The sequence below is a fragment of the Sabethes cyaneus genome, chromosome 1, assembly GCF_943734655.1.
Source record: "Sabethes cyaneus chromosome 1, idSabCyanKW18_F2, whole genome shotgun sequence".
NCBI lineage: Eukaryota > Metazoa > Arthropoda > Insecta > Diptera > Culicidae > Sabethes > Sabethes cyaneus.
In genome coordinates, this window is record NC_071353.1 from 161,710,847 (window position 1) to 161,734,536 (window position 23,690).

The window sequence follows — 23,690 nt, forward strand, 5'->3', positions numbered from 1 at the left end:
AGTATTTGTCGATTTTTTTCCTATCTTGAAAAATTTATTCACTTGGTTTAATTATTATTCAGTATCCAAAATTTAACTTTTATTTTCTTCTCATTTTTTTCTTCGTTGCCAATTCTCTGTTAATGTTGTCATAACAACTTCTAACAGATTTTTAAGTTTAGATTAACGAGCCGGAATTTGAATTCCCTTCGTTTTTTCCTTCAATACGAGCCGCATTGTTATACATTAAATTACCTTCAATCTTTTTATGAAATAGATTGAAATTTTCATGAGTCCCTCCGTATCATGAAACAGAAACGGACCGAAAGTTCTCCACGTTGCAATCTGGAGAGCAGACCGAAATTACCTTTGGGCATTTACTTTACTCTGTACTTGAATGAAACTGATAAAAATCCATGTTTTCAACAACTTTAATCAATTTACATTTAATACATATCTTAACCATACTATAGCTAACATCGACGAAGCAGTTGATCAAAGCCTCATATACACTGACTGTACGACTAATAGTATTTCCAGAAAAATACGAGGGATTCTTCTAAATGATATTTACAAATTGTACGCAGTTTCAATTGAAATAACTCAATTATTGTAAATATACTGAACTAAACTAATCTGTTAAATTAAAAGCATATTTATCGTTCCGATAACGCTTCGTGAATAGAGCTGTACAACATGACCGCTTCCAACTTCTAAGCTGACACAGCTTATATCGACGGAAGTGAAAATGACATGGTAATTCTAAATAAAAGAGAATATATTTCTTTTGTAGGTGACAAATTTTAAATATGCATATCAATAGTAAAAACATGAAAAATTTCACTTTTTGAAACAGCACTTCGAGCACGATTTCCTTACAGCAAATAATGCAGCAGGATTACATGACGACTTGTATGAAATATGTCACCAATTCATCAACTGTTATTAGTTTATATTCCAAACATTGCTTAAGAATGAAAACCATACTAAATAAACGCAATTTATTTGATAATAAACGAATTTTAAATAGTGATGTCGGAAAAGTGTGTTCCACGTATTTGCCCTTCTTTCTTTATCTACATCAATGCTTTCCCAAGCACGGACGACAGAATCTTACCTCAAACAAGGTATGGATAAGCTTTTCATTAACTGTATTTATACCGCATCGTTTTTATACACTGTTTCATCAATCGTCAAAGTAAATTATAATGGCTGATACCGTTGCTCCTGTTGCTGCTCCGGCCGCTGCCTCTCCGGCTAAGGCACCGAAGAAAGCCAAAGCCTCCAAGGGAGACGCCAAGAAACCGAAGAAGCCATCGACTCACCCTCCAGTGAACGACATGGTTTTGGCCGCTATCAAGACCCTGAAGGAACGTAACGGTTCCTCGCTGCAGGCCATCAAGAAGTACATCGCCGCCAACTACAAGTGCGACGTTGCAAAGTTGGCTCCGTTCCTCAAGAAGGCCCTGAAATCGGGCGTCGAAAAGGGAAAGCTTGTCCAGACCAAGGGAACTGGCGCTTCCGGTTCATTCAAGATTAAGGCCGACGCTAAGAAACCAGCAGGCGAGAAGAAGGCCAAGAAGCCAAAGAAGGAGACCAAGGCTAAGAAGCCAGCTGGCGAGAAAAAGGTTGCCAAGAAACCAAAGGCCACCGCTGCCAAGAAAACTGGCGAAAAGAAGGCTAAGGCCGCACCGGCTAAAGCTGCCAAGAAGGCTGCCGGAGTGAAGAAAGCTGCTGCACCTAAGCAGAAAGCCACTAAACCATCAAAGACCGCAGCCAAGAAACCGAAGACCCCGAAGCCAAAGAAAGCTGCTCCAGCCAAAAAGGCCGCGCCGAAAAAAGCAGCAGCCAAAAAGTAAATTTTAATTGACAATGAATCCTATTACCAGTATCTGGTACAAACAAACAGTTCTTTTAAGAACTACCAAATCTATACATGAAGAAGTTGATTGTTTTTCTCCTTTAACGCATTACACAATTTTGTTCAATATCAACATAATTTTTTACCAGTCAAAAATTCAGACAAAACAATTTCCATATCGAAACTGCCTGACAGAGACAATCAGTTTTCTGTTTATGCATAAGATGCTCGGAATTGCTTCGCTGAGAATAAAAATCGAACAGGTACGTCCATAGAAACCCGTTTTTGTGAGACTAGACCCTGCTGGTCATGCTGGTTATTCTATATACAATCGTACACTGACGACAATAAAACCGTCAGATTTAAAGCAATTCACGGTCAAGTTTGTTGATGACTTCGTGATATTGATATTGATAGAAAAATGCTTCTCTATTCCTCCACAATGAATTGATATTTATGTTTACTTTGTGTTAAATAACATTTTAAATTTGTTTATACCCACTAGCTCGGCGTAGGTTAGAGATCCTTGTGTTGAAAGGTTAAGGATGTTTCACAGTATCCTATTTTTCGCCTTTTCACATGAGGCCCACACACTGGCATATAGCATAATTTACAACTGGAGCGACAATCATCTCGTACACTGTAATCTTGTTATGTTATGACAGCCAAGAGCTTCGGGATACTAGTGAGAGTAAGCATAACACCCGATGCACCGGTGTTTACTCTAACCGATTTAGCTATGACTATGTAAACCTATAGTCAATTAAAGTTAATATTTTAATTTTATTGACTGATACAGACACAATAAAAAATCAAACGCCTTGAATTGAAAATGTTCTTTCAAATTTATGCTCTAAAATCGTAAACTGTTACTTCCATAACAACGGAGCAAACTTCAATTAAAACCTTCATTCATCGTATTGTGGCCCTTATAAGGGCCTTTTTTTGTAAGCAGTCCTAATTATTTAACCTCCAAATCCGTACAATGTGCGTCCCTGACGCTTCAGAGCATAGACAACATCCATGGCGGTGACGGTCTTTCGCTTGGCGTGTTCGGTGTAGGTTACAGCATCACGGATGACGTTTTCCAGGAATACCTTCAGCACGCCTCGGGTTTCCTCGTAGATCAGACCAGAGATACGCTTGACACCTCCACGACGAGCCAGACGACGGATAGCGGGCTTGGTAATACCCTGGATGTTATCACGAAGAACCTTGCGATGACGCTTGGCGCCCCCCTTTCCGAGTCCTTTTCCTCCTTTACCACGGCCAGTCATTTTGCTTTGTTATTCTCTAGTCAAACTGTAGAATGAAACTAATGCTTCAGTAGGTAATAACGTCCGCTTTTATACCTGCGAGGGTTGAAAATTTTCCAAGTTTCTCACTTCTGATTGGTTGAACAGTAGAAGAGCATACAGTATAAAAGAGGTCAAACAGTTTTTCTCATCATTCGGAGACGAATGAATCTTAAGATTTAAAGTCTCCGTTAACAAATAAAAAACGAACGAACGATTCTCATCATTCTTTGTTTGATTCTCAAATCGTTCGCATCGTCCTTAAACCGAAAATGGCTCGTACCAAGCAGACTGCTCGTAAATCTACCGGAGGAAAGGCTCCTCGCAAGCAGTTGGCCACAAAGGCGGCTCGCAAAAGCGCCCCGGCTACTGGAGGAGTTAAGAAGCCTCACCGTTATCGTCCAGGAACGGTCGCTCTGCGTGAAATCCGTCGCTACCAGAAGTCGACTGAGCTTCTGATCCGCAAGCTTCCGTTCCAACGTCTGGTTCGTGAAATTGCCCAGGACTTCAAGACTGATCTTCGCTTCCAGAGCTCGGCTGTCATGGCTCTGCAGGAGGCTAGCGAAGCCTATCTGGTCGGTCTGTTCGAAGATACCAACCTGTGCGCCATCCACGCCAAGCGTGTTACCATCATGCCAAAGGACATCCAACTGGCTCGCCGTATCCGTGGCGAACGTGCTTAAGTCAATCGGCTTTCGTTTGATCTCATATTACAACAAACGGCCCTTATAAGGGCCACAGATATGTTTGTGGAGATGTAGAAGAATTTTCTCATTAACATTCCGGCTGAAAATTATATAGTAGGTATACTTTCTCAGATGTTACTGCTGGGAAATCTGCTCTAAAACGCACAAGAAAAAACTTCAAATCCTTCAAAATAAATTTATAAAGATGATACTAAATATTTCTCCAAGGACCACATTCATGAACGGACGTCGATAGATACCGTTGAACAAAAATTTACAAAATATTGTGATAAATTCAAAACAAAATGTCTTAATTCAGAAGATACTACAGTCCGCGAATTGTACGCGTAGTTTGTCAATAGGGGTTAAAGTTAGGTTATATTTTCGAGAAATTCAAATACTTCTTACTTCTGAGGATTAAACAATCCGTGATTTGTACAGGTAGATCAATAAGTAGCAAAAAGTGAGGTTAAGTACAATCATCAAAACCCATTGGCAAAAATTTGTCTATCCTTAGTAAATAAACACGCTCAAAAATGTAAACAGCAAATAGACTGATAAAGATGAAAAGCAAGGGAAAAGAAGGCTGAATCACTTGAATTAAACTGTAATCAAACCGTGTGAAAATGTAATAAATGTAAATATAAGTGAAATTCAAGTAAATAAGTAGAACTAAGTTTAGTTCATAAACCATGTTCCTTACATTTACACTCCGTTTTAAGCATAAAATTAACGAAACAGTTATGCTTACTCAAAAACGTCAGTCCGCTTATGAAATTTCCATTTGGGTTAAATTTATTTAACATCCGCGTAGAAGAAGCATTTAGTTTAAACGATTGTGAAAGATGTTTCTAAAAGACAATTCAACTGTTTTGTAACAAATGTGCAATGCAATTGAATTTGTTAAAAAAAGTTATGTTAGTTATACCTAATACTATATTGGGAAAATACTTTTTGAACTCATCAAACATTAACTTTGTCGTCCTTATAAGGACGGTTTTCGGGTATGGCGGGGTCGGAACATATTTAAGCCTTCTTTTCGGTCTTCTTAGGCAATAGAACAGCCTGAATGTTGGGAAGAACACCTCCCTGGGCAATGGTTACACCGGACAAGAGTTTGTTCAACTCTTCGTCATTGCGGATGGCCAATTGCAGATGACGGGGGATGATTCGGGTCTTCTTATTGTCACGGGCGGCATTTCCTGCCAATTCCAGGACTTCAGCTGCCAAGTATTCCATCACGGCAGCCAGATAGACGGGAGCTCCGGCACCAACGCGCTCGGCATAGTTTCCCTTCCTGAGCAGACGGTGAATACGGCCTACCGGGAATTGGAGACCAGCACGAGTCGAACGGGACTTTGCCTTTCCCTTAACTTTTCCTCCTTTGCCGCGTCCAGACATGTTGCTAGAGTTTTAGTTTACGACGTTACGTAGAAACGAAATAGTGTTGAATGATGCCTGTTTTACAGTTCGCCCCTCGTTTATATAAAACGAAGCACGAGGCAAATATAGACCAAGGGGCCGGGTTACATAGGTAATGAAATGGTACAAATAGAAAAAAGGGACGGCTTTCTGATTCGTTACCTGCTTGTATAAAAGAGGGTCTGCATAGGCAAACATCATCAGTTTCTGTTAGGAAAGCTAATCTAAACATCCGTCGAAATGGCACCGAAAACCAGTGGAAAAGCCGCCAAGAAATCTGGCAAGGCCCAGAAGAACATCACCAAGGGAGACAAGAAAAAGAAGAAGCCACGCCGTAAGGAGAGCTACGCTATCTACATCTACAAGGTCCTGAAACAGGTCCACCCCGATACCGGTATCTCCTCGAAGGCCATGAGCATCATGAACAGCTTCGTCAATGATATCTTCGAGCGCATTGCTGCTGAAGCTTCCCGTCTGGCTCACTACAACAAACGCTCTACGATCACGTCTCGCGAAGTTCAGACCTCCGTTCGTCTACTGCTGCCGGGAGAATTGGCCAAGCACGCCGTCTCTGAGGGCACCAAGGCTGTCACCAAGTACACGAGCTCCAAGTAAACGTTTCGAACCACGCTTATACCAATCGGCCCTTATAAGGGCCATCAATAAATTATCGAAGACGCGATTGAATTTTCTCTTAAGCATACACAGTCAAACTTTCATCCATTATATAGCAAATTTATAAAATTTTATAACCGAAAATAACCTTAACCCACAAATCTGCTCTGTTGGGGTCCAACGAATTCTTATTTTCTGTAGAATCATTACTGTTGAATGTATCAATTTTGGAATCACAACTTTTAAATCAATGACGAAAGAACTACTAGGTATACATATATGGAAACTCTTTACCACAGCCAAAGTCCTTACAAGTAATAAAAAAAGGAATCCTTCATTAATACAATAACCTACTGAAACGTTAGAAGATAATTCAAAAATTAAATTGAATAAAATGAAATTATTCGTTGAATATCACCGAAATACCCACCGCACCTAATTGAATATATTCTCATACATATTTAAACTATGTTTGTTTGGCATCAGTGACTTAAATTTTATTGATCATCGTTTAAATTAATAGCAATATAATTTCGAGCAATAACATCTGTCTCGGAATAAGTTTGCCTTTAATCTTTTTGACTATCTTCAAACGTTTTATGAATCAATGCATTTTTCTTTGCCAGATGCTTCCTGTAGCATTCTACCCATTTTGAACTGGCTGCCACACAAGGAACATGTTATTGTATTTTGCGATTACGACCAACTTTCATGACCTCCACTCTAGGCCAAATAAGTATATGATCGAAGGGACCGTTTGGTTGAAGATTGAATAATGTCTCATCTATTTCACATATTCAGAACCTCTTTATCTAGTCCCATTTCAACGAACGTAAGCTGCTAGTGGTGAATATCCGACGTTTTCTCCTGTTCTATGGATGGCATTTGCATTTTAATCGGCAAATCCGGCTTCTGATACATCTGATGGAAAAGTACAAAAACCAATTTCGCTAACGTTCCGTGGACAAACTCCACAGGCTTTAGGAAAACATTCCTGAGGCATTCTATTGCATTTGTAAAACTCTCGATAGCAGCACTGACAAGTTGCCCGAAATTAGCCTTGTTTATCCTTGCTTATTACTCACGAACGCTCGCAAAACTTTAATCCAAGTTTTTTATCGGCCCGAAAAAAGACCTTTTTCCGATGGCTGCAGGAACCTGGTGGAGTTTGACAAAAGAGAAACCAATATGATTTTCTTTTCTAAACTCTGTCAATTTGATACTGACGTGACCCTTCTTGCGCCCATCAATAAAGGCTACAGCGGGAAACTACATTTTTCATCGCAAACCATGTGTATAAATCGTTCACAATGTATTTATACGGACCAACCAGCTGCAATATTCTCAGCTATTTCACGTGTTACTCGCTTACCGGGATAGATGATCATTGGCGGGGTGTAAGCTCTCCATCAGATTGCTTCCAAAAAGTTCACTTCTTTTTGTCACAGTTGTTATTCACAAAGCGAACATTGCTGGCACGAGCGTCACACCGAGCGCCTTAAGCCTAGCTGGTACGAGCTGGAAACCCGATTCATCGAAATTAAAAAGACGCTGAGAATGATTGATGATCGAAACAACGTCACGTCAAGTCAACGGTAATTTCTTTAAGGGTTTCTTCTTTCTCCAGGAAGCATCAAACGACTTTGGTCCTTGGTGATTTTTGCTCCAGTTTTCGGAAGTCTTGTGATAACTTTTTTTTGCAAATCCCCGGATGCCGCTTCAGGTATTATTGAAAGCAGTTCTTATCTGAAAGAGAATAAAATGAATAATTTACCTAAAAAAATTTACAAATTACTTACTCGGGAATAGCTCAGGTAGTTCTGGCGATTTCCGCATCTTTTTGACATACTCAGAAACTATCTGAGTAAAAGTGAGGTTACATTCACTGACGGAAGATTCTGCTTTGGACATATACAGATTACAGAACATGGAATGGACACAGTAAATTCAATTTAATATGTATTGTTCCTTAAAATCATCTGAAATCGATAGTAGTAAAATCTACTTTAACCCCCCCTCTCCCCAACAAGTGATTTTCGTTGAAAAATATATTAAAAATTAGTTTTCTCCGCTTTATGACAAGGTTATTCCTGTTCTATCACTGTTCCTGCTGTCTCACCGTTGACCACTTTTCGCTACATGATAAACCATAGTAACGACAGTAAAGCAAAGCAAAGCCTAGGTGCTACATTCCGTTATCGAAACTTGACCTACTTTTATACGACAGAACTCGCAGCCAGTTGTTAGAATACAGGAAAATTGCAGGACCAGTTGCTACGAGTCTATTGATTCCAACAGCCTCTCCCAGCCGAGATTCGAACATACGACGGCTGGCTTATAAAGCCAGCATCATATCTCGAGGCCAACTGGGAGGCGTAGCGACAGTGTAGAACAAAATTTGCCAGAGATGCAAAGTTTGAAACTAGTTTAGCTTTTTCATGTTACACAAACAACACAAAACAGTTGCAACTGTGTAACTCAACAAGTAAATTTTGCAGAAATGTGATCAAAAATAAACGTTATAAAACAATAACTAGGTATATAGAAGTTTTAATTCCTCAGTGTTTCTCGTAATTGAATGACGATCCCAAAAGAAAAGGTTTTAGGATGCCCACCCTACAACAATCGAGGTTGTTTTTGCATTCAGATTATGAAATATGTAAAATAAAACACATTAGAAAGATATATCGCTTACCAGCAACTAATCTTTATCCTACGAACATAACCTGTGCGGCACGTCCTTATTCAAAAGCAAACAAACACGCCGCACATCGTCACCCTTGATGACTCTACTACTATACACTGCAACCCAGGAACGCCACACTTGGAGTCGAGTTTTCGAATTGATCACTCAAATTAGCGTCACTATAAATTTTTGGGAAAGTACAAAAGCTCTCGAACCACAACACATGCTAACCACCGCAACTAAATTCAGCTAAGTATGGATTCAGAAAGTATGGAATAAAAATATACGAAATTGTCGTGGCTTTTATCAAGAGAATAGGAGGCCACTTTTTCGTATTACATCCAACATCTGTGCAAGATATAATTTTAAGTTTTTTTCTCACAAATCTTCACTTTTCCGTATGTAGTATGAAACATATTCCCTGCTTTTTATGCTCCACTATTTTCTATTTAGACTTGTGTACAAATATATCCCATCATTGACTTAGACGGGCGAAAAGCACCTTGAACGTTTCGAGTGTCGCGTTGAACTCTTGACAAGAAGAGGATGTGCTTCACGGTTACGGTTTTAAATCAAAACTGGTCAAGTCCGAAAATGCGCGGCAGGTTTTATTAGTTTTTTGTCTGTGTTTGGGAATGAATCACTACTCATGATGATGATCATGCAATACTATGTATTTGTATTTTACTAAAACACTTCTATACAACAGTTTCGTTGATTGAATCATGCTGTTCATTAGTGTGGAGGACTTAGCTTGGGTTCGCTACAGATTCTTAATTATTTCTGGAAGAATTATTACCATAAACAAATCGTAATTGTTTTTCACAATGGGATGTAAGGGTGTTCGAAGCTGTACTAATTTTTAGAATATCCAAACAATATTCTAAATTAAGTATACAGTACAGTACTATACAGAAACAAGAAAGTCCTGTAAAAAACTAATATTTTAGCTAAGATAATAGGTACGATAAGTATTTTCAAGAAGGCTGAGAAAATATTCATTTAATTTTTAACTTTCCTCTACATTTATCCAGTCTTCTCTGACATGTGATTTTTTTTGCATATTGCAATTTTTGCGAACATGTCTCTGATGATGCACTAGTTATATTATTATATTATTTAATAATTAAATAACATACCATAATCCATAAAATCCCACTATTCTTCAAAAAACTGGTTTGAAAAACCTACAGGTACAGAATTTGTTTACAAAGTGTTTGAATAAAGCTTCACATCAATCGACGGTGTAGTTGTTATTTACCGCAAAGTGTCAGACATTATTCAAAAGGTTTCAAAATTGCACCAAGGATACAAGCTAAACGGTTTATTGCGATGCAGAGTTTGAATTGAAATAAATCAATTATTGTAAATACATTGAACTAAACTAATCTGATAAATCAAAAGCATATCTATCGTTCCGATAGCGCTTCGTGAATAGAGCTGTACAGCATAACCGCTCCCAACTTCTAAGCTGACACAGCTTAAATGAACGGCAGTGGAAATGACATGGTAATTCTGAATAGAAGAGAATATATTTCTTTTGTTGGTGACAAACCTTTAATACGCATATCAATAGTGAAAACATGAAAAATTTTACTTTTTGAAACAGTACTTCGAGCACGATTTCCTTAAAGCAAATAATGAAGCAGGATTACATGACAACTTGTATGAAATATATCACTATTTCATCAACTGTTGTTAGTTTATATTTCCAACATTGCTTAAGAATAAAAATCATACCAAATAAACGCAAATTATTTGATAATAAACGAATTTTAAATAGTGATGTCGGAAAAATGTATACCACGTATGTGCCCTTCTTTCTTTAGCTACATCAATGCTTTCCCAAGCACGGACGACAGAATCTTACCTCAAATAAGGTATGGATAAGCTTTTCATTAACTGTATTTATACCGCATCGTTTTTCTTACTGTTTCAAGTTTCAACAATCGTCAAAGTGAATTATAATGGCTGATACTGTTGCTCCTGTTGCTGCTCCGGCCGCTGCCTCTCCGGCTAAGGCACCGAAGAAAGCCAAAGCCTCCAAGGGAGACGCCAAGAAACCGAAGAAGCCATCGACTCACCCTCCAGTGAACGACATGGTTTTGGCCGCCATCAAGACCCTCAAGGAACGTAACGGTTCCTCTCTGCAGGCCATCAAGAAGTACATCGCCGCCAACTACAAATGCGACGTCGCAAAGTTGGCTCCGTTCCTCAAGAAGGCCCTGAAATCGGGCGTCGAAAAGGGAAAGCTTGTCCAGACCAAGGGAACCGGCGCTTCCGGTTCGTTCAAGATTAAGGCCGACGCTAAGAAACCGGCTGGCGAGAAGAAGGCCAAGAAGCCAAAGAAGGAGACCAAGGCTAAGAAGCCAGCTGGCGAGAAAAAGGTTGCCAAGAAACCAAAGGCCGCCGCTGCCAAGAAAACTGGCGAGAAGAAGGCTAAGGCGGCTCCTGCCAAAGCTGCCAAGAAGACTGCCGGAGTGAAGAAGGCTGCTGCTCCTAAGCAGAAAGCCACTAAACCATCAAAGACCGCAGCCAAGAAGCCGAAGACCCCGAAGCCAAAGAAAGCTGCTCCAGCCAAGAAGGCCGCGCCGAAAAAAGCAGCTGCCAAAAAGTAAATTTTAATTGACAATGAATCCTATTACCAGTATCTGGTACAAACAAACAGTTCTTTTAAGAACTACCAAATCTGTACACGAAGAAGTTAATTGTTTTTCTCATTTAATGCATTACACTATTTTGTTCAAAATCAACAATTATTTACCCGTCAAAAATTCAGACAAAACCATTTTCATATCAAAACTGCCTGACAGAGACAATCAGTTTTCTGTTTCTGCATAAGAGGCTCGGAATTGCTTCGCTGAGAATAAAAATCAAACAGGTACACCCATAGAAACCCGTTTTTGTGAGACTAGATACCCTGCTGGTCATGCTTGTTATTCTATAGGTATACAATCGTACACTGACGACAGTAAAACCGTCAGATTTAAAACAATTCCCGGTCAAGTTTGCTGATGACTTCGTGCCCAAGAAATATTGATAAAAAATTGCTTCTCTATTCTTCCACATTGAATTGATATTTATTTTTACTTTGTGTTAAATAACATTTTAAATTTCAAAGGGCTTACAATATTTTTGTTTTCTTTATCGATATTTGAATTTCACTCTATCGATAATTTGTTTCACATTGCGGAAAGTGCCCATCAGTAATTGAATTACAATAACGCCTGCTTGAGCTAGAATTATTCTACTAATTTATAATAACTCGCAAGATCCGATGTTCACAGGAGATAATAACATTTGACTCATCTATGCGCTGCTGTATTGTTTTATACCCAGTAGCTCGGTGTAGGTTAGAGATCCTTGTGTTGAAAGGTTAAGGATGTTTCACAGTATCCTATTTTTCGTTTTTTTTACGAGGCCCACACACTGGCATATAGCATAATTTACAACTCGAGCGACAATCATCTCGAACACCGTAATCTTATTATGTTATGACAGCCAAGAGCTTCGGGATACTAGTGAGAGTAAGCATAACACCCGATGCACCAGTGTTTACTACTCTAACCGATTTAGCTATGACTATGTAAACTTATACAGTCAATTAACGTTAATATTTTAATTTTATTGACTGATACAGACACAATAAAAAATCAAACGTCTTGAATTGAAAATGTTCTTTCAAATTTATGCTCTAAACAAATCGTAAGCTGTTACTTCCGTAACAGCGGAGCAAACTTCAATTAAAACCTTCATTCATTGTATTGTGGCCCTTATAAGGGCCTTTTTTGTAAGCAGTCCTAATTATTTAACCTCCAAATCCGTACAGAGTACGTCCCTGACGCTTCAGAGCATATACAACGTCCATGGCGGTGACGGTCTTTCGCTTGGCGTGTTCAGTATAGGTAACAGCGTCACGGATGACGTTTTCCAGGAAAACCTTCAGTACACCTCGGGTTTCCTCATAGATTAAACCAGAAATACGCTTGACACCGCCACGACGAGCCAGACGACGGATAGCGGGCTTGGTAATACCCTGGATGTTATCACGAAGAACCTTGCGATGACGCTTGGCGCCTCCCTTTCCGAGTCCTTTTCCTCCTTTACCACGGCCAGTCATTTTGTTTTGTTATTCTCTAGTCAACCTGTAGAGTGAAACTAATGCTTCAGTAGGTAATGACGTCTGCTTTTATACCTGCGAGGGTTGAAAATTTTCCATGTTTCTCACTTCTGATTGGTAGAACAGTAGAAGAGCATACAGTATAAAAGAGGTCAAACAGTTTTTCTCATCATTCTTTGTTTGATTCTCAAATCGTTCGCATCGTTCTTAAACCGAAAATGGCTCGTACCAAGCAGACTGCTCGTAAATCCACCGGAGGAAAGGCTCCTCGCAAGCAGTTGGCCACAAAGGCAGCTCGCAAAAGCGCCCCGGCTACTGGAGGAGTGAAGAAGCCTCATCGTTATCGTCCAGGAACGGTCGCTTTGCGTGAAATCCGTCGCTACCAGAAGTCGACTGAGCTTCTGATCCGCAAGCTTCCGTTCCAACGTCTGGTTCGTGAAATTGCCCAGGACTTCAAGACCGATCTTCGCTTCCAGAGCTCGGCTGTCATGGCTCTGCAGGAGGCTAGCGAAGCCTATCTGGTCGGTCTGTTCGAAGATACCAACCTGTGCGCCATCCACGCCAAGCGTGTTACCATCATGCCAAAGGACATCCAACTAGCTCGCCGCATCCGTGGTGAACGTGCCTAAGGCTCTATCGGCTTTCGTTTGATCTCATTACAACAAACGGCCCTTATAAGGGCCACAGATATGTTTGTGAAGATTTAGAAGAATTTTTTCTAAGGTTTTCATATTGAATAATTAGAATTCGTTAAATTTGATAAAAGGTACGTCTTTGTTCTTTAATTTTTTGACGACGCTTGCTTTCTAATGGCCTTATATTCGTTACAGATCGGTCACATCTAACATCCTTTGCGATTTGCGCATTTGAATTCAGTCGCATCTTCCATTACAGTCAACCGTGGCATGAGAGCCCACAATTGCTACAGCGGGGTTTTACGTGGCAGCTCTGTTTAGCTCATACTTTCCAAATGCCTGTATCTTGTGTATCAGTTTCTTCTAATTTGTAGTTCTAAAAAAAGTAAATCACCAAGTCACAATCACACATCCTGATTGGAAACTACACACCAATTGACAATCAACATACGTTTATTGGCTTAAAAAAATTGTTCAAAACATAAAATATGTCATTAATTCGTCTAGGTTCAATGTTTAAATAATAACATCGATCAAAGAGCGAGGGTAGTTTCAAATTTCCACAAAATTGTTTACCTTCAGGACTTCAATTTGGTCCTGGTTCACTAGTAATGAATAATTCCTGTCCTGTTTGAAACTGTTGACACCGCTGAGCTGTGCGACGGTGAAACCAAGGGTTCAGTTGTTTTTTTAGAATCAAAGTAAACGAAACGGCAGGTGTATAAGATTGTCGTACCGGGCCTGGGAAGCACAAGAGCGCTTCCATTTGTTTGGACGATTAGTTCTTTCTTGACAATGCCTAATATTTATGCTTTTTTCAGTAGTTTTGACAAATTATTTTTATATTTGCTATATTAATCAAATGTGATAATGTGCAAATAACTCTAAGTTAGCAGCAGTTTCTACAGCGGGGTTTTACGTGGCAGTTGTGCGTTCCATGGTCAAAATTTAGACAACGTTGGCACTGGGTGACGTCGCGATTCCCACCGCGATAGGCCTCCCAGCACACAATGATTGAGCAGATTGATCTTACTGCATTCAATGCATTTAGACACCGCTCCTTTGACGAAATGAACTAGGTAGAGTGCATTGTGGGTTTCATTTTCGTTTATACGTTTCATTTTGAAAACGCTTAGAACGTTAAGTTTGTAGTGGGATCGCAGCTCGGCTTCGATCTCCTCAACTTTCATTTGGGGAATACCTCGTACGACCACTTTGAACGGTTTGTCTGTGACTACATCGTGGGTGAAAAATTCCATTTGGCTGGCTTTCATGTAAGTAATTCCTTTTGAGAAGTCCTTTCTTGTTTGCACTATGACTTTAATACCGATCCGACAGAGTTTGTATTCGGTTTTGATATCAAGGGCATTCAGTGCTTTTGTTAAATTCTCAAGTGGGACATGTTTGACCATAATGGGCGGCAGTTTTGCTTTGGTCTCCACAGGGAACGACGTATAGATATTTTCGATAGAACCTCGGCGAGGGTCCTTCCAGTTCGCTCACGTTAATGGCAGTTGGAGCTATGCTGCTTGATGCCACCAGAGCTAGTGCAGAAGGTGATGCATAAATTACATTGGCCTGAGCGGCTTGCTCTAGGCTTTTGCTTTGTTGACGCTTGGGGCTGGGCTTCGAACCAACCGAGCGTCTTTTGCGCTTGGACATCGCGCGACGCCAGGAGGAAGACTAAAACAGAAAATCGAACGAAACGCGAAAAAATACGATCTTCCGGGATGGATGAACGGGAAAGAATGAATGAGGTACCCGATACTTACTTACTATTATTTATTGTTCCTCAAATTTTTACATTTCTGCATGTTTGACATTTTAAGTGATTAGCAACATATAATTTGTTTATAAACTGCTAATTTGTTATCGATATTCAATGTTGATTTTCTGTTGATCAGCGGATATAACAATTTAATTAGAAGGAGGTGCCTAATGCTCGGATGAGCCCTTAATATATACCCAGGCAGATGACAATTATCTCCTCGGGGTTGGGCTACGTAGAGAATGGAATGGCAGAACTGAAAAAAAAGGACGGCCTCGAATTTCGCTCTCCGCTTGTATAAAAGACCAACTACCTAGGCGAACTTCATCAGTTTCTGTTAGGAAAGCTATACATAAACATCCGTCGAAATGGCACCAAAAACTAGTGGAAAGGCCGCTAAGAAGTCTGGCAAGGCCCAGAAAAACATCACCAAGGGAGACAAGAAAAAGAAGAAGCCACGTCGCAAGGAGAGCTACGCCATCTACATCTACAAGGTCTTGAAGCAGGTCCACCCTGATACCGGTATCTCCTCGAAGGCCATGAGCATCATGAACAGCTTCGTCAATGACATTTTCGAGCGCATTGCTGCTGAGGCTTCCCGTTTGGCTCACTACAACAAGCGTTCCACGATCACTTCTCGCGAGGTTCAAACCTCCGTACGTTTGTTGTTGCCAGGAGAATTGGCCAAGCACGCCGTCTCTGAAGGTACCAAGGCTGTTACCAAGTACACGAGCTCCAAGTAAACGATTCGGACCAAATCACACAGAAAATCGGCCCTTTTCAGGGCCATTAATTAGTTACCGAAGAGTTAACTGAATTTTCTGCCATTGGACTACATCTTTTAATATGTGAGTTACTACATCTAGTAGTTATTATCTAATATTCTAGTGAAAATTGGTTCCTTGGTTTCATCAAGAAATCATCAGATATTTTGCAATAATCCGTCTACCATAGACCTGAATGGCATTATATTCACTGAAAATACAAAACTTCTAAAGTTCGTAAGGGAACAATGCCGACTAAAATTATTCAAAGAATAAAAAAATCGATTCTATAGACTTTCAGTGCCCTGCCCAACAAATTAGGCGCAATAAAACAACGTTCTTGTAAAAACATGATTACCAAATACGTCATTGGGAATCCCACTTCCCGCATCCCACAATTTTTGTTTAATTTATACATACGTTTCAGTTCCATTCAGTATCCATCAAAATGAGGCTATACAAGATTCCAGATAAGGGTTTTCGAGCTAAGGAAATGTTTAGAAATTTGTAGCAATCACTTTACTATCATCTTTCTGTACATAGAATTAAAACTAATTATTTTTTTCCGGGTATTTGTGCAAGTGTACGAAACTAATATTAGGAAGAACGCCGCCCTGAGCAATCGTGACTCTGGAGAGCAGCTTGTTCAATTCCTCGTCGTTGCGGATGGCTAGCTGGAGGTGACGCGGAATGATTCTGGTCTTCTTGTTGTCACGAGCAGCATTACCAGACAATTCCAGCACTTCAGCCGCCAAGTATTCGATCACAGCTGCCAGATAGACGGGAGCGCCGGCCCCGATACGTTCCGCATAGTTTCCCTTCCTCAGCAGACGATGAATGCGGCCTACCGGAAACTGGAGTCCAGCACGGCTTGAGCGGGATTTAGCCTTTGCCTTAGCTTTTCCTCCTCTTGCGCGATCAGACATTTTCGCTTAGAAAGCATAAAGCACACACTTTATACCGGTTCAATAGAATTAAGCAGGTTTACGAATGGTAGAGAATTACATAAATTAAAAAATGGGTGGAGTCAATGAGCTCCAGTCTTGGCGGTATAAAAGAGAACGTCCAGTGGGGCGGAATACACTAAAGCAAAGACAATCATCTTTCCCGCTCCCCAAGGCTCTTACCACCAGAAGGTGTTAAAATTGGATTAAATGGCTTTCCGATATGCTGGTCCAATGAGGCAGATTATTTAGGATTAACACTAGATACGAACTATTATTCAGATCAAGCATTGATAAAACCGTGATGGCATTTTGTTAAAAGCTCTGTGCCCTTTTATCAATAGAAAATCCAAACTTTCAACTAAAAACCAATTGGCAATTTATAAACAAATAGTCTACCCAGCCATTGAAACGAATAAGCCATGCCCGTCTGGAAATTTTGCTCTAAAATGCACAAGAAAAAACTACAAATTATTCAAAATAAATACATAAAAATGATACAAAATGTTCTTCCATGGACCAACACATCAATGATTCATGAACAGACGTCAATAGATAGCGTTGAACAAAAAAAAAATATGTTAAATTCATGTTTTACTTCTGAAAATATTACAGTCGGTGAGTTGTACACGTAGTTTGGAGATAGGAGCAAATTAGGTTAAGTTAGGTTGAGTAGGATACAACACAATGGACTGAAACGCGTTAAGATAACATGTAGAGAAAATTCAAGAAAAATGTTCTCTGAATCCCTGCTTTCAAGTTCAGTGTGGGGTACTGAGCAGAACCCAAAAAAAAGCAATTTAGACAATTGAGAATCACATTGGGGTTAGATCTAATATGAAAGGCTGCAACTTCAGCGTCCCGAAAGTAAAACGAATCTATACGTATTTAGCCGATAAATGCGAAAGACATTTAAAATCCTCATGAAACATATCTGTTGGCCCTTATAAGGGCCGTTTGTTGTAATGAGATCAAACGAAAGCCGATAGCCTTAAGCACGTTCGCCACGGATACGGCGAGCCAGTTGGATGTCCTTTGGCATGATGGTAACACGCTTGGCGTGGATGGCGCACAGGTTGGTATCTTCGAACAGACCGACCAGATAGGCTTCGCTAGCCTCCTGTAGAGCCATGACAGCCGAGCTCTGGAAACGAAGATCGGTCTTGAAGTCCTGGGCAATTTCACGAACCAGACGTTGGAACGGAAGCTTGCGGATCAGCAGCTCAGTCGACTTCTGGTAGCGACGGATTTCACGGAGAGCCACTGTTCCTGGACGATAACGGTGAGGTTTCTTCACTCCTCCAGTAGCCGGGGCGCTTTTGCGAGCCGCCTTTGTGGCCAACTGCTTGCGAGGAGCCTTTCCTCCGGTGGATTTACGAGCAGTCTGCTTGGTACGAGCCATTTTATGTTTAAGAACGATGCGAACGAGTTGAGAATCAAACAAAGAATGATGAGAAAAACTGTTTTACCTCTTTTATACTGTATACTCTTTCACTGTTCAACCAATCAGAAGTGGGAAACATGGAAAATTTTCAACCCTCGCAGTTATAAAAGCGAACGTCATTACCTGCTGAAGCATTAGTTTCACTCTACAGTTTGACTAGAGAATAACAAAGCAAAATGACTGGCCGCGGTAAAGGAGGAAAAGGACTCGGAAAGGGAGGCGCCAAGCGTCATCGCAAGGTTCTTCGTGATAACATCCAGGGTATTACCAAGCCCGCTATCCGTCGTCTGGCTCGTCGTGGAGGTGTCAAGCGTATTTCCGGTTTGATCTATGAGGAAACCCGAGGTGTACTGAAGGTTTTCCTGGAAAACGTCATCCGTGACGCTGTTACCTACACTGAACACGCCAAGCGAAAGACCGTCACCGCCATGGACGTTGTCTATGCTCTGAAGCGTCAGGGACGTACTCTGTACGGATTTGGAGGTTAAACTATTTGAACGATTTGCGAAAAACGGCCCTTTTCAGGGCCACAGCATGATGAATAAAGGTTTATTTGAAACATGTTCTAGTCTTCAAGGTACGCGAAAATTATTTTGCATCTTCGGCTCTTCTACTGATCCGTTTTATCCATCTATATAAAGTAGATCGTGGGAATTCAAATTGTTCATGAAAATATATTCGCTGTGTTCAGATTGGGAAGAAGAATGCAGTGAATACATTTCTATAAACAGAACCCCGCATTTGGGTCTAAACACCGCTGCCGAAATTGGGCTTTCCGACGAAGAGTTAATGACTGCTTATTTCCCCTCAAGAATAATTTGGCATTATCGTCATCAGATCATTGAAAATAAAGCCACGTCTAACACGTCTGCAAGATCATTTCGGGCTAAAATCCATTCAGACTTCATGGGAATTATCACTAGAAAGAGAAAGTTATTTTACGTACTTTACCGATGAATCAAAGTTGTCGAGGGAAATTTTATGAGATGATTCATTGAGCGGAGCCAATGTCCTGTAGTTTAGATGACCAATAGTTTCAACACCTAAGGCCTGTTCTAAAATATTAGCGATCGATGTTATTTATATTGTATAATTAGAAAACGTAGGTGATTTATGTCGAGAAGACGAATTCGGATCAGGAAATTATCGTGGAAAATGCGAAATTTTTTTCAAGGATTAAGATTTTTTTATTTAGTTTTACAGCCAAAAATAATTTTGGTGTCGTAGTAGAAAGTTTGGAAAGTTTCACTTATCCTACGTTTTAATCCATAGGGAAGCATCATAAGAATGACTAGAGCTGTGTAAATCAGTTTTGTGCAAACTACAAGCTTCGATTTACTAGATCAGCCAGACTGTCCGTCATAAACGTCCGTAATCTTAAACTATTTAAAATCAATAAATTTAAAAACTTGGGTGATTATTGTATAAACATAAACCACTGTCTTATCTATCATAAACCTATTTTCTATGGCGTTTCAACAGGGAGCGAAAATATTCTAGTTTGTTTAAAAAAAGGAAGTTGCTTTAAGCCTCAATAACATATTTCACCCTGAAAATATTGTGGTTCGAAATTCTTTTTGAATCCAGAAAATAACAGTTCTGAATTAAAGTATTTCCAAATTTGGATTTAACACTGATATAATAACTATATTTTTACTTCAAGATTTCTGTATCTACGTAGAACCATAAATATGGTTGAAACTGCATGGTTCATTCTCCGTATAGGTAGTCTAGTATAGAATTATTGATAGGTAAAAATGTCAGATAAAACTAACTTTGAGAAAACCAACCATTAACTACTTCATAAACTTTTCTGTTAGTCCTTATAAGGACTGTTTGTTATAGTACCAGACTCTGGTAGGTAATGCAGTTTAAAATTTACTTCTTGGCAGCAGCCTTTTTCGGGGCAGCTTTCTTAGCCGGTGCGGCCTTCTTTGGCTTCGGGGTCTTCGGTTTCTTGGTGGCGGTCTTCGACGGTTTGGTGGCTTTCTGCTTGGGGGCAGCGGCCTTCTTCACTCCAGCAGCCTTTTTGGCAGCTTTGGCTGGTGCGGCCTTAGCCTTCTTTTCGCCAGTTTTCTTGGCAGCGGCGGCCTTCGGTTTCTTGGCAACCTTTTTCTCGCCAGCTGGCTTCTTAGCCTTGGTCTCCTTCTTTGGTTTCTTTGCCGCCTTCTTCTCGCCAGCTGGTTTCTTAGCGTCGGCCTTAATCTTGAACGAACCGGAAGCGCCAGTTCCCTTGGTCTGGACAAGCTTTCCCTTTTCGACGCCCGATTTCAGGGCCTTCTTGAGGAACGGAGCCAACTTTGCAACGTCGCACTTGTAGTTGGCGGCGATGTACTTCTTGATGGCCTGCAGAGAGGAACCGTTACGTTCCTTGAGGGTCTTGATGGCGGCCAAAACCATGTCGTTCACTGGAGGGTGAGTCGACGGCTTCTTCGGTTTCTTGGCGTCTCCCTTGGAGGCTTTGGCTTTCTTCGGTGCCTTAGCCGGAGAGGCAGCGGCCGGAGCAGCAACTGGAGCTTCAGTATCAGCCATTATAATTCACTTATTACGACGATTTATAAACCGGTGTAGAAAAATGATGCGGTATTTAATGAACGGTTTACACACAGCCGGTTTGGTATAAGATTCCATCGTCCGTGCTTGGGAACGTTCCGATGTTGATAAACAAACAGCAGTGAATACGTAGAACACACTTTTCCGACTTAACAATTTAAAATCCTTGTATTATTAAATAGTTTGCTTTTATTTTATAATATTTAAGTTCTTGAGCCATCGAGCATGCATAAGCTGTTGGCAGTTAATGATAAAACATGGCATGTTATAATAGATATTAAGTAAAATAGCTTGTAAGTTGGTTACTTCAAAACAATAACCGTAGTGTTGTTGAAAAACATTAAAATTTTAGTATTTTAGTTACGAATTATGTTTTTAAGATAATATCTTCGAAAGAACAAATATGTTAGCTTTTGTTTTAGCCAATAATATCGTTTGAAAGTTATCATACTAAAGCCACAATCAGCTTGTAACTTGAGAGCTTTGTTGATGTAGCAGAGCTATCCTGTGCCGACTACTGGATATACATTTTAATACACATATTTATTTTATTTTTATATTACAAAAATTACGTTTGTTTTCCTTTTTTCCTTTTTCTCAGGTTATCCAACTGGTCGCTTAGTAGCGTATAAAACTCTGCGCTGGGCCCTTTTGTGATACAACAAAATGTCAGGGAGACCTCAAACATCAGTTCCATCTGACGAGACAGGCAATGTCGCCTACCTAAACTCAGGTAGAGCCCCAAGCACAGCCGTGACGCCCAATGCCCCTGGGTGGAGGCGCTTCGGCCCCGCGAGTACTCCACCAACTGACACTAAGATCTCTCCGCCAAAGGCCGGAATGTCACACCCCAAATATAATGATCATGATGACGATGATGGTGATAATGATGATAATGATGATAAGAAGTAAAATAATATATCGAATTTGTAAATGTGTCTCGCCCTGGAGTTTTTGTACTACTTGACTAGTAAAATGTAGTATAGCGAAGAAGTGGGCGATTGGTCAGATCCGCTTAACACTCCACTGCGCGCCCGCTATCAACCTTCCAACAGAAGAAGTTCGCGGTTGACGGCAGAAGCTATAAAATGTAGAGTCGCACCCGCCTCCCAACCCTCGAAACCAAAGAGCTAGTGCAGCGTTTATAACAGAAATCCGTCGCCAAACCCCGAAAAACGACCTCTAGAAACACTAATTTAGTGAATTAAATGTAATATAGTATACGAATTCATCTACTTTTCGCATCTGCTACCTAAGCACCTCTATTATTAGAGATGCTCTTTCGGCATCCAAACCGGATCTGGTATCCCGGTTACATCCCCTTACCAACCCTAAGCCCCTGTCCGACCCAATCAAACCGGCAATTTTTGGAGATATTTGTGACAGCTGTGATCAGGGATGTTAAAAAATCGCTTTTAGCGATCAAGATCATAGGAGCGATCAGATTCAGATTCACTGACATCACCACTTATAAGCGACCAATACTTTGTCGCGATCGGTACAGATTATGATAAACCTCATGCCAGATCATGTTCATTGCATGATTGCGTTGGGAAATATAACAGACACAGACGATTAGTTGTGTGCATCGTGTGAATCACAATTCAAACAACATGAGTAAGCTCGTTTTGGCAGCTAGGCAGGATGTAACAAAATCTTGTTATCAATGCTGAAGATTCACTGTTTGTCATGTACTGTACGGATCGTGATCCGTGCGTGTAGCGATAACTCACAGATTTGATCAAATTCACTGATTTTCCATCCCTGGCTGTAATAGATAGGGATAAGCCCCAGAAACATTAATCTATTGATTATCAGAGATCCCCATACTGGCCTTATTCTTAAACGGAATAAAAACTTTCTGAACAACGCAACAAACACATTTGGTTAATTTTTACCCCGAGATTCGAACATACGACGACTGGCTTATTTTTTAAATGTAACATTTTGTAATTCCCGAAATTTGCAATATGTACTTGTTTTTGTCTTTATGTTTCTGTTCCTCTTTTTAACATCGTTGTAATAGTAATTTAATTATCTTTGCAGGATTTATTCATAATCATCAGTATTTGAAAATAATGGGCCTAAAAGAGATATAACTCATTGATTTTGTGAATTTCACAAAAGCAGTTGTTTTTTTACAATAAAAACTTATGAACACGTAACAAGCGACTTCAGTGTGTAATATCAAGTGTGAATACGCTATAGGTGATTGGGCCCAGTACACTGCCCTGTGGTACTACTGCTGACTTTTACAATAATTCCAACGTAATACATATGCATTGGAAACTATTAATATTTGACAGCGCAGTCTTCAGGGAAAGACTGAGGTTTGATGTTTTCCCGACGTTTCGACACTTTGTTAGTATCTTTTTCAAGGGGTACTGTGATTAGATACATTTTTAATGTTAGTTTCATTGTTTACACATCATTTACGTCTTTTGTTCTATTTTGGGGAGGGCACATATTACGGTCATGAAGGGTAGTAGTTGGTACATAAACTGGAACCGGAGGGAAATGTTTGTTTTAGCAAAACTGAATTTTTGAATATTATAGTTCCGCTTGCTTTGAATGATTAAAAAACTTTCGTGCTTTGTAACTACTGTGGAAACTAAGCGTTTCTTTTTCAGTTGTTATTTACAAAAGGGTTCTATTGGTTGAATATTTCCTTTTAGCCGTTGGTCCTTTCCAGTCTATTACCGTACTTATTCTTTAGTGTATGTAGGAGCGCCGCGTAGGTAATATTTAGATTCTCTTTATCTAGTTTACGGTGCTTGATGTGTTAACAATATACTTTAAAAATCAAACCTCAGTCTTAATAAATTTCTCTGAAGACTGCCCTTCTAATCCAAATATTAAGTTACAATTGAATTCAGTCCATAAAAAACACAACATATGCATCAGTATAATTTAATGGA

General features: G+C 40.0%; 11 protein-coding genes across 11 annotated transcripts; 6 read left to right on the forward strand and 5 right to left on the reverse strand.

Annotated features, from left to right (window-relative positions):
* Positions 1–1,187: 1,187 nt before the first annotated feature.
* On the forward strand, positions 1,188–2,090 carry LOC128745827 (histone H1-like). The gene has a single exon (XM_053842902.1). It carries the CDS (start codon positions 1,188–1,190, stop codon positions 1,836–1,838), a length of 651 nt encoding a protein of 216 aa, XP_053698877.1. The 3' UTR covers positions 1,839–2,090.
* Positions 2,091–2,280: 190 nt separating this feature from the next.
* Positions 2,281–3,117, reverse strand: LOC128745903 (histone H4). The gene has a single exon (XM_053842971.1). It carries the CDS (start codon positions 3,115–3,117, stop codon positions 2,806–2,808), a length of 312 nt encoding a protein of 103 aa, XP_053698946.1. The 3' UTR covers positions 2,281–2,805.
* Positions 3,118–3,377: 260 nt separating this feature from the next.
* Positions 3,378–3,818, forward strand: LOC128745925 (histone H3). The gene has a single exon (XM_053842989.1). The coding sequence runs from the start codon at positions 3,408–3,410 to the stop codon at positions 3,816–3,818; it is 411 nt and encodes a 136-aa protein (XP_053698964.1). The 5' UTR covers positions 3,378–3,407.
* Positions 3,819–4,847: 1,029 nt separating this feature from the next.
* LOC128745865 (histone H2A-like) lies at positions 4,848–5,222 on the reverse strand. Its single transcript, XM_053842933.1, has one exon. The coding sequence runs from the start codon at positions 5,220–5,222 to the stop codon at positions 4,848–4,850; it is 375 nt and encodes a 124-aa protein (XP_053698908.1).
* Positions 5,223–5,465: 243 nt separating this feature from the next.
* LOC128745944 (histone H2B-like) lies at positions 5,466–5,858 on the forward strand. Its single transcript, XM_053843002.1, has one exon. The coding sequence runs from the start codon at positions 5,484–5,486 to the stop codon at positions 5,856–5,858; it is 375 nt and encodes a 124-aa protein (XP_053698977.1). The 5' UTR covers positions 5,466–5,483.
* Positions 5,859–10,485: 4,627 nt separating this feature from the next.
* On the forward strand, positions 10,486–11,385 carry LOC128745819 (histone H1-like). The gene has a single exon (XM_053842894.1). The coding sequence runs from the start codon at positions 10,512–10,514 to the stop codon at positions 11,160–11,162; it is 651 nt and encodes a 216-aa protein (XP_053698869.1). The 5' UTR covers positions 10,486–10,511; the 3' UTR covers positions 11,163–11,385.
* Positions 11,386–12,352: 967 nt separating this feature from the next.
* On the reverse strand, positions 12,353–12,664 carry LOC128732373 (histone H4). Its single transcript, XM_053825623.1, has one exon. It carries the CDS (start codon positions 12,662–12,664, stop codon positions 12,353–12,355), a length of 312 nt encoding a protein of 103 aa, XP_053681598.1.
* A 188-nt stretch (positions 12,665–12,852) lies between these two features.
* On the forward strand, positions 12,853–13,293 carry LOC128745919 (histone H3). The gene has a single exon (XM_053842983.1). It carries the CDS (start codon positions 12,883–12,885, stop codon positions 13,291–13,293), a length of 411 nt encoding a protein of 136 aa, XP_053698958.1. The 5' UTR covers positions 12,853–12,882.
* A 2,139-nt stretch (positions 13,294–15,432) lies between these two features.
* On the forward strand, positions 15,433–15,829 carry LOC128745976 (histone H2B-like). The gene has a single exon (XM_053843034.1). It carries the CDS (start codon positions 15,436–15,438, stop codon positions 15,808–15,810), a length of 375 nt encoding a protein of 124 aa, XP_053699009.1. The 5' UTR covers positions 15,433–15,435; the 3' UTR covers positions 15,811–15,829.
* Positions 15,830–16,344: 515 nt separating this feature from the next.
* Positions 16,345–16,757, reverse strand: LOC128745850 (histone H2A-beta, sperm-like). The gene has a single exon (XM_053842923.1). It carries the CDS (start codon positions 16,755–16,757, stop codon positions 16,383–16,385), a length of 375 nt encoding a protein of 124 aa, XP_053698898.1. The 3' UTR covers positions 16,345–16,382.
* Positions 16,758–19,452: 2,695 nt separating this feature from the next.
* Positions 19,453–20,751, reverse strand: LOC128745811 (histone H1-like). The gene has a single exon (XM_053842887.1). It carries the CDS (start codon positions 20,749–20,751, stop codon positions 20,098–20,100), a length of 654 nt encoding a protein of 217 aa, XP_053698862.1. The 3' UTR covers positions 19,453–20,097.
* Between the last annotated feature and the right edge of the window lie 2,939 nt (positions 20,752–23,690).

What these genes read in the sequence shown, in the direction of transcription:
- LOC128745827 (XM_053842902.1), top strand. Translation starts at nt 1,188, where the DNA reads ATGGCTGATACCGTTGCTCCTGTTGCTGCTCCGGCCGCTGCCTCTCCG.
- LOC128745903 (XM_053842971.1), bottom strand. Translation starts at nt 3,117, where the DNA reads ATGACTGGCCGTGGTAAAGGAGGAAAAGGACTCGGAAAGGGGGGCGCC.
- LOC128745925 (XM_053842989.1), top strand. Translation starts at nt 3,408, where the DNA reads ATGGCTCGTACCAAGCAGACTGCTCGTAAATCTACCGGAGGAAAGGCT.
- LOC128745865 (XM_053842933.1), bottom strand. Translation starts at nt 5,222, where the DNA reads ATGTCTGGACGCGGCAAAGGAGGAAAAGTTAAGGGAAAGGCAAAGTCC.
- LOC128745944 (XM_053843002.1), top strand. Translation starts at nt 5,484, where the DNA reads ATGGCACCGAAAACCAGTGGAAAAGCCGCCAAGAAATCTGGCAAGGCC.
- LOC128745819 (XM_053842894.1), top strand. Translation starts at nt 10,512, where the DNA reads ATGGCTGATACTGTTGCTCCTGTTGCTGCTCCGGCCGCTGCCTCTCCG.
- LOC128732373 (XM_053825623.1), bottom strand. Translation starts at nt 12,664, where the DNA reads ATGACTGGCCGTGGTAAAGGAGGAAAAGGACTCGGAAAGGGAGGCGCC.
- LOC128745919 (XM_053842983.1), top strand. Translation starts at nt 12,883, where the DNA reads ATGGCTCGTACCAAGCAGACTGCTCGTAAATCCACCGGAGGAAAGGCT.
- LOC128745976 (XM_053843034.1), top strand. Translation starts at nt 15,436, where the DNA reads ATGGCACCAAAAACTAGTGGAAAGGCCGCTAAGAAGTCTGGCAAGGCC.
- LOC128745850 (XM_053842923.1), bottom strand. Translation starts at nt 16,757, where the DNA reads ATGTCTGATCGCGCAAGAGGAGGAAAAGCTAAGGCAAAGGCTAAATCC.
- LOC128745811 (XM_053842887.1), bottom strand. Translation starts at nt 20,751, where the DNA reads ATGGCTGATACTGAAGCTCCAGTTGCTGCTCCGGCCGCTGCCTCTCCG.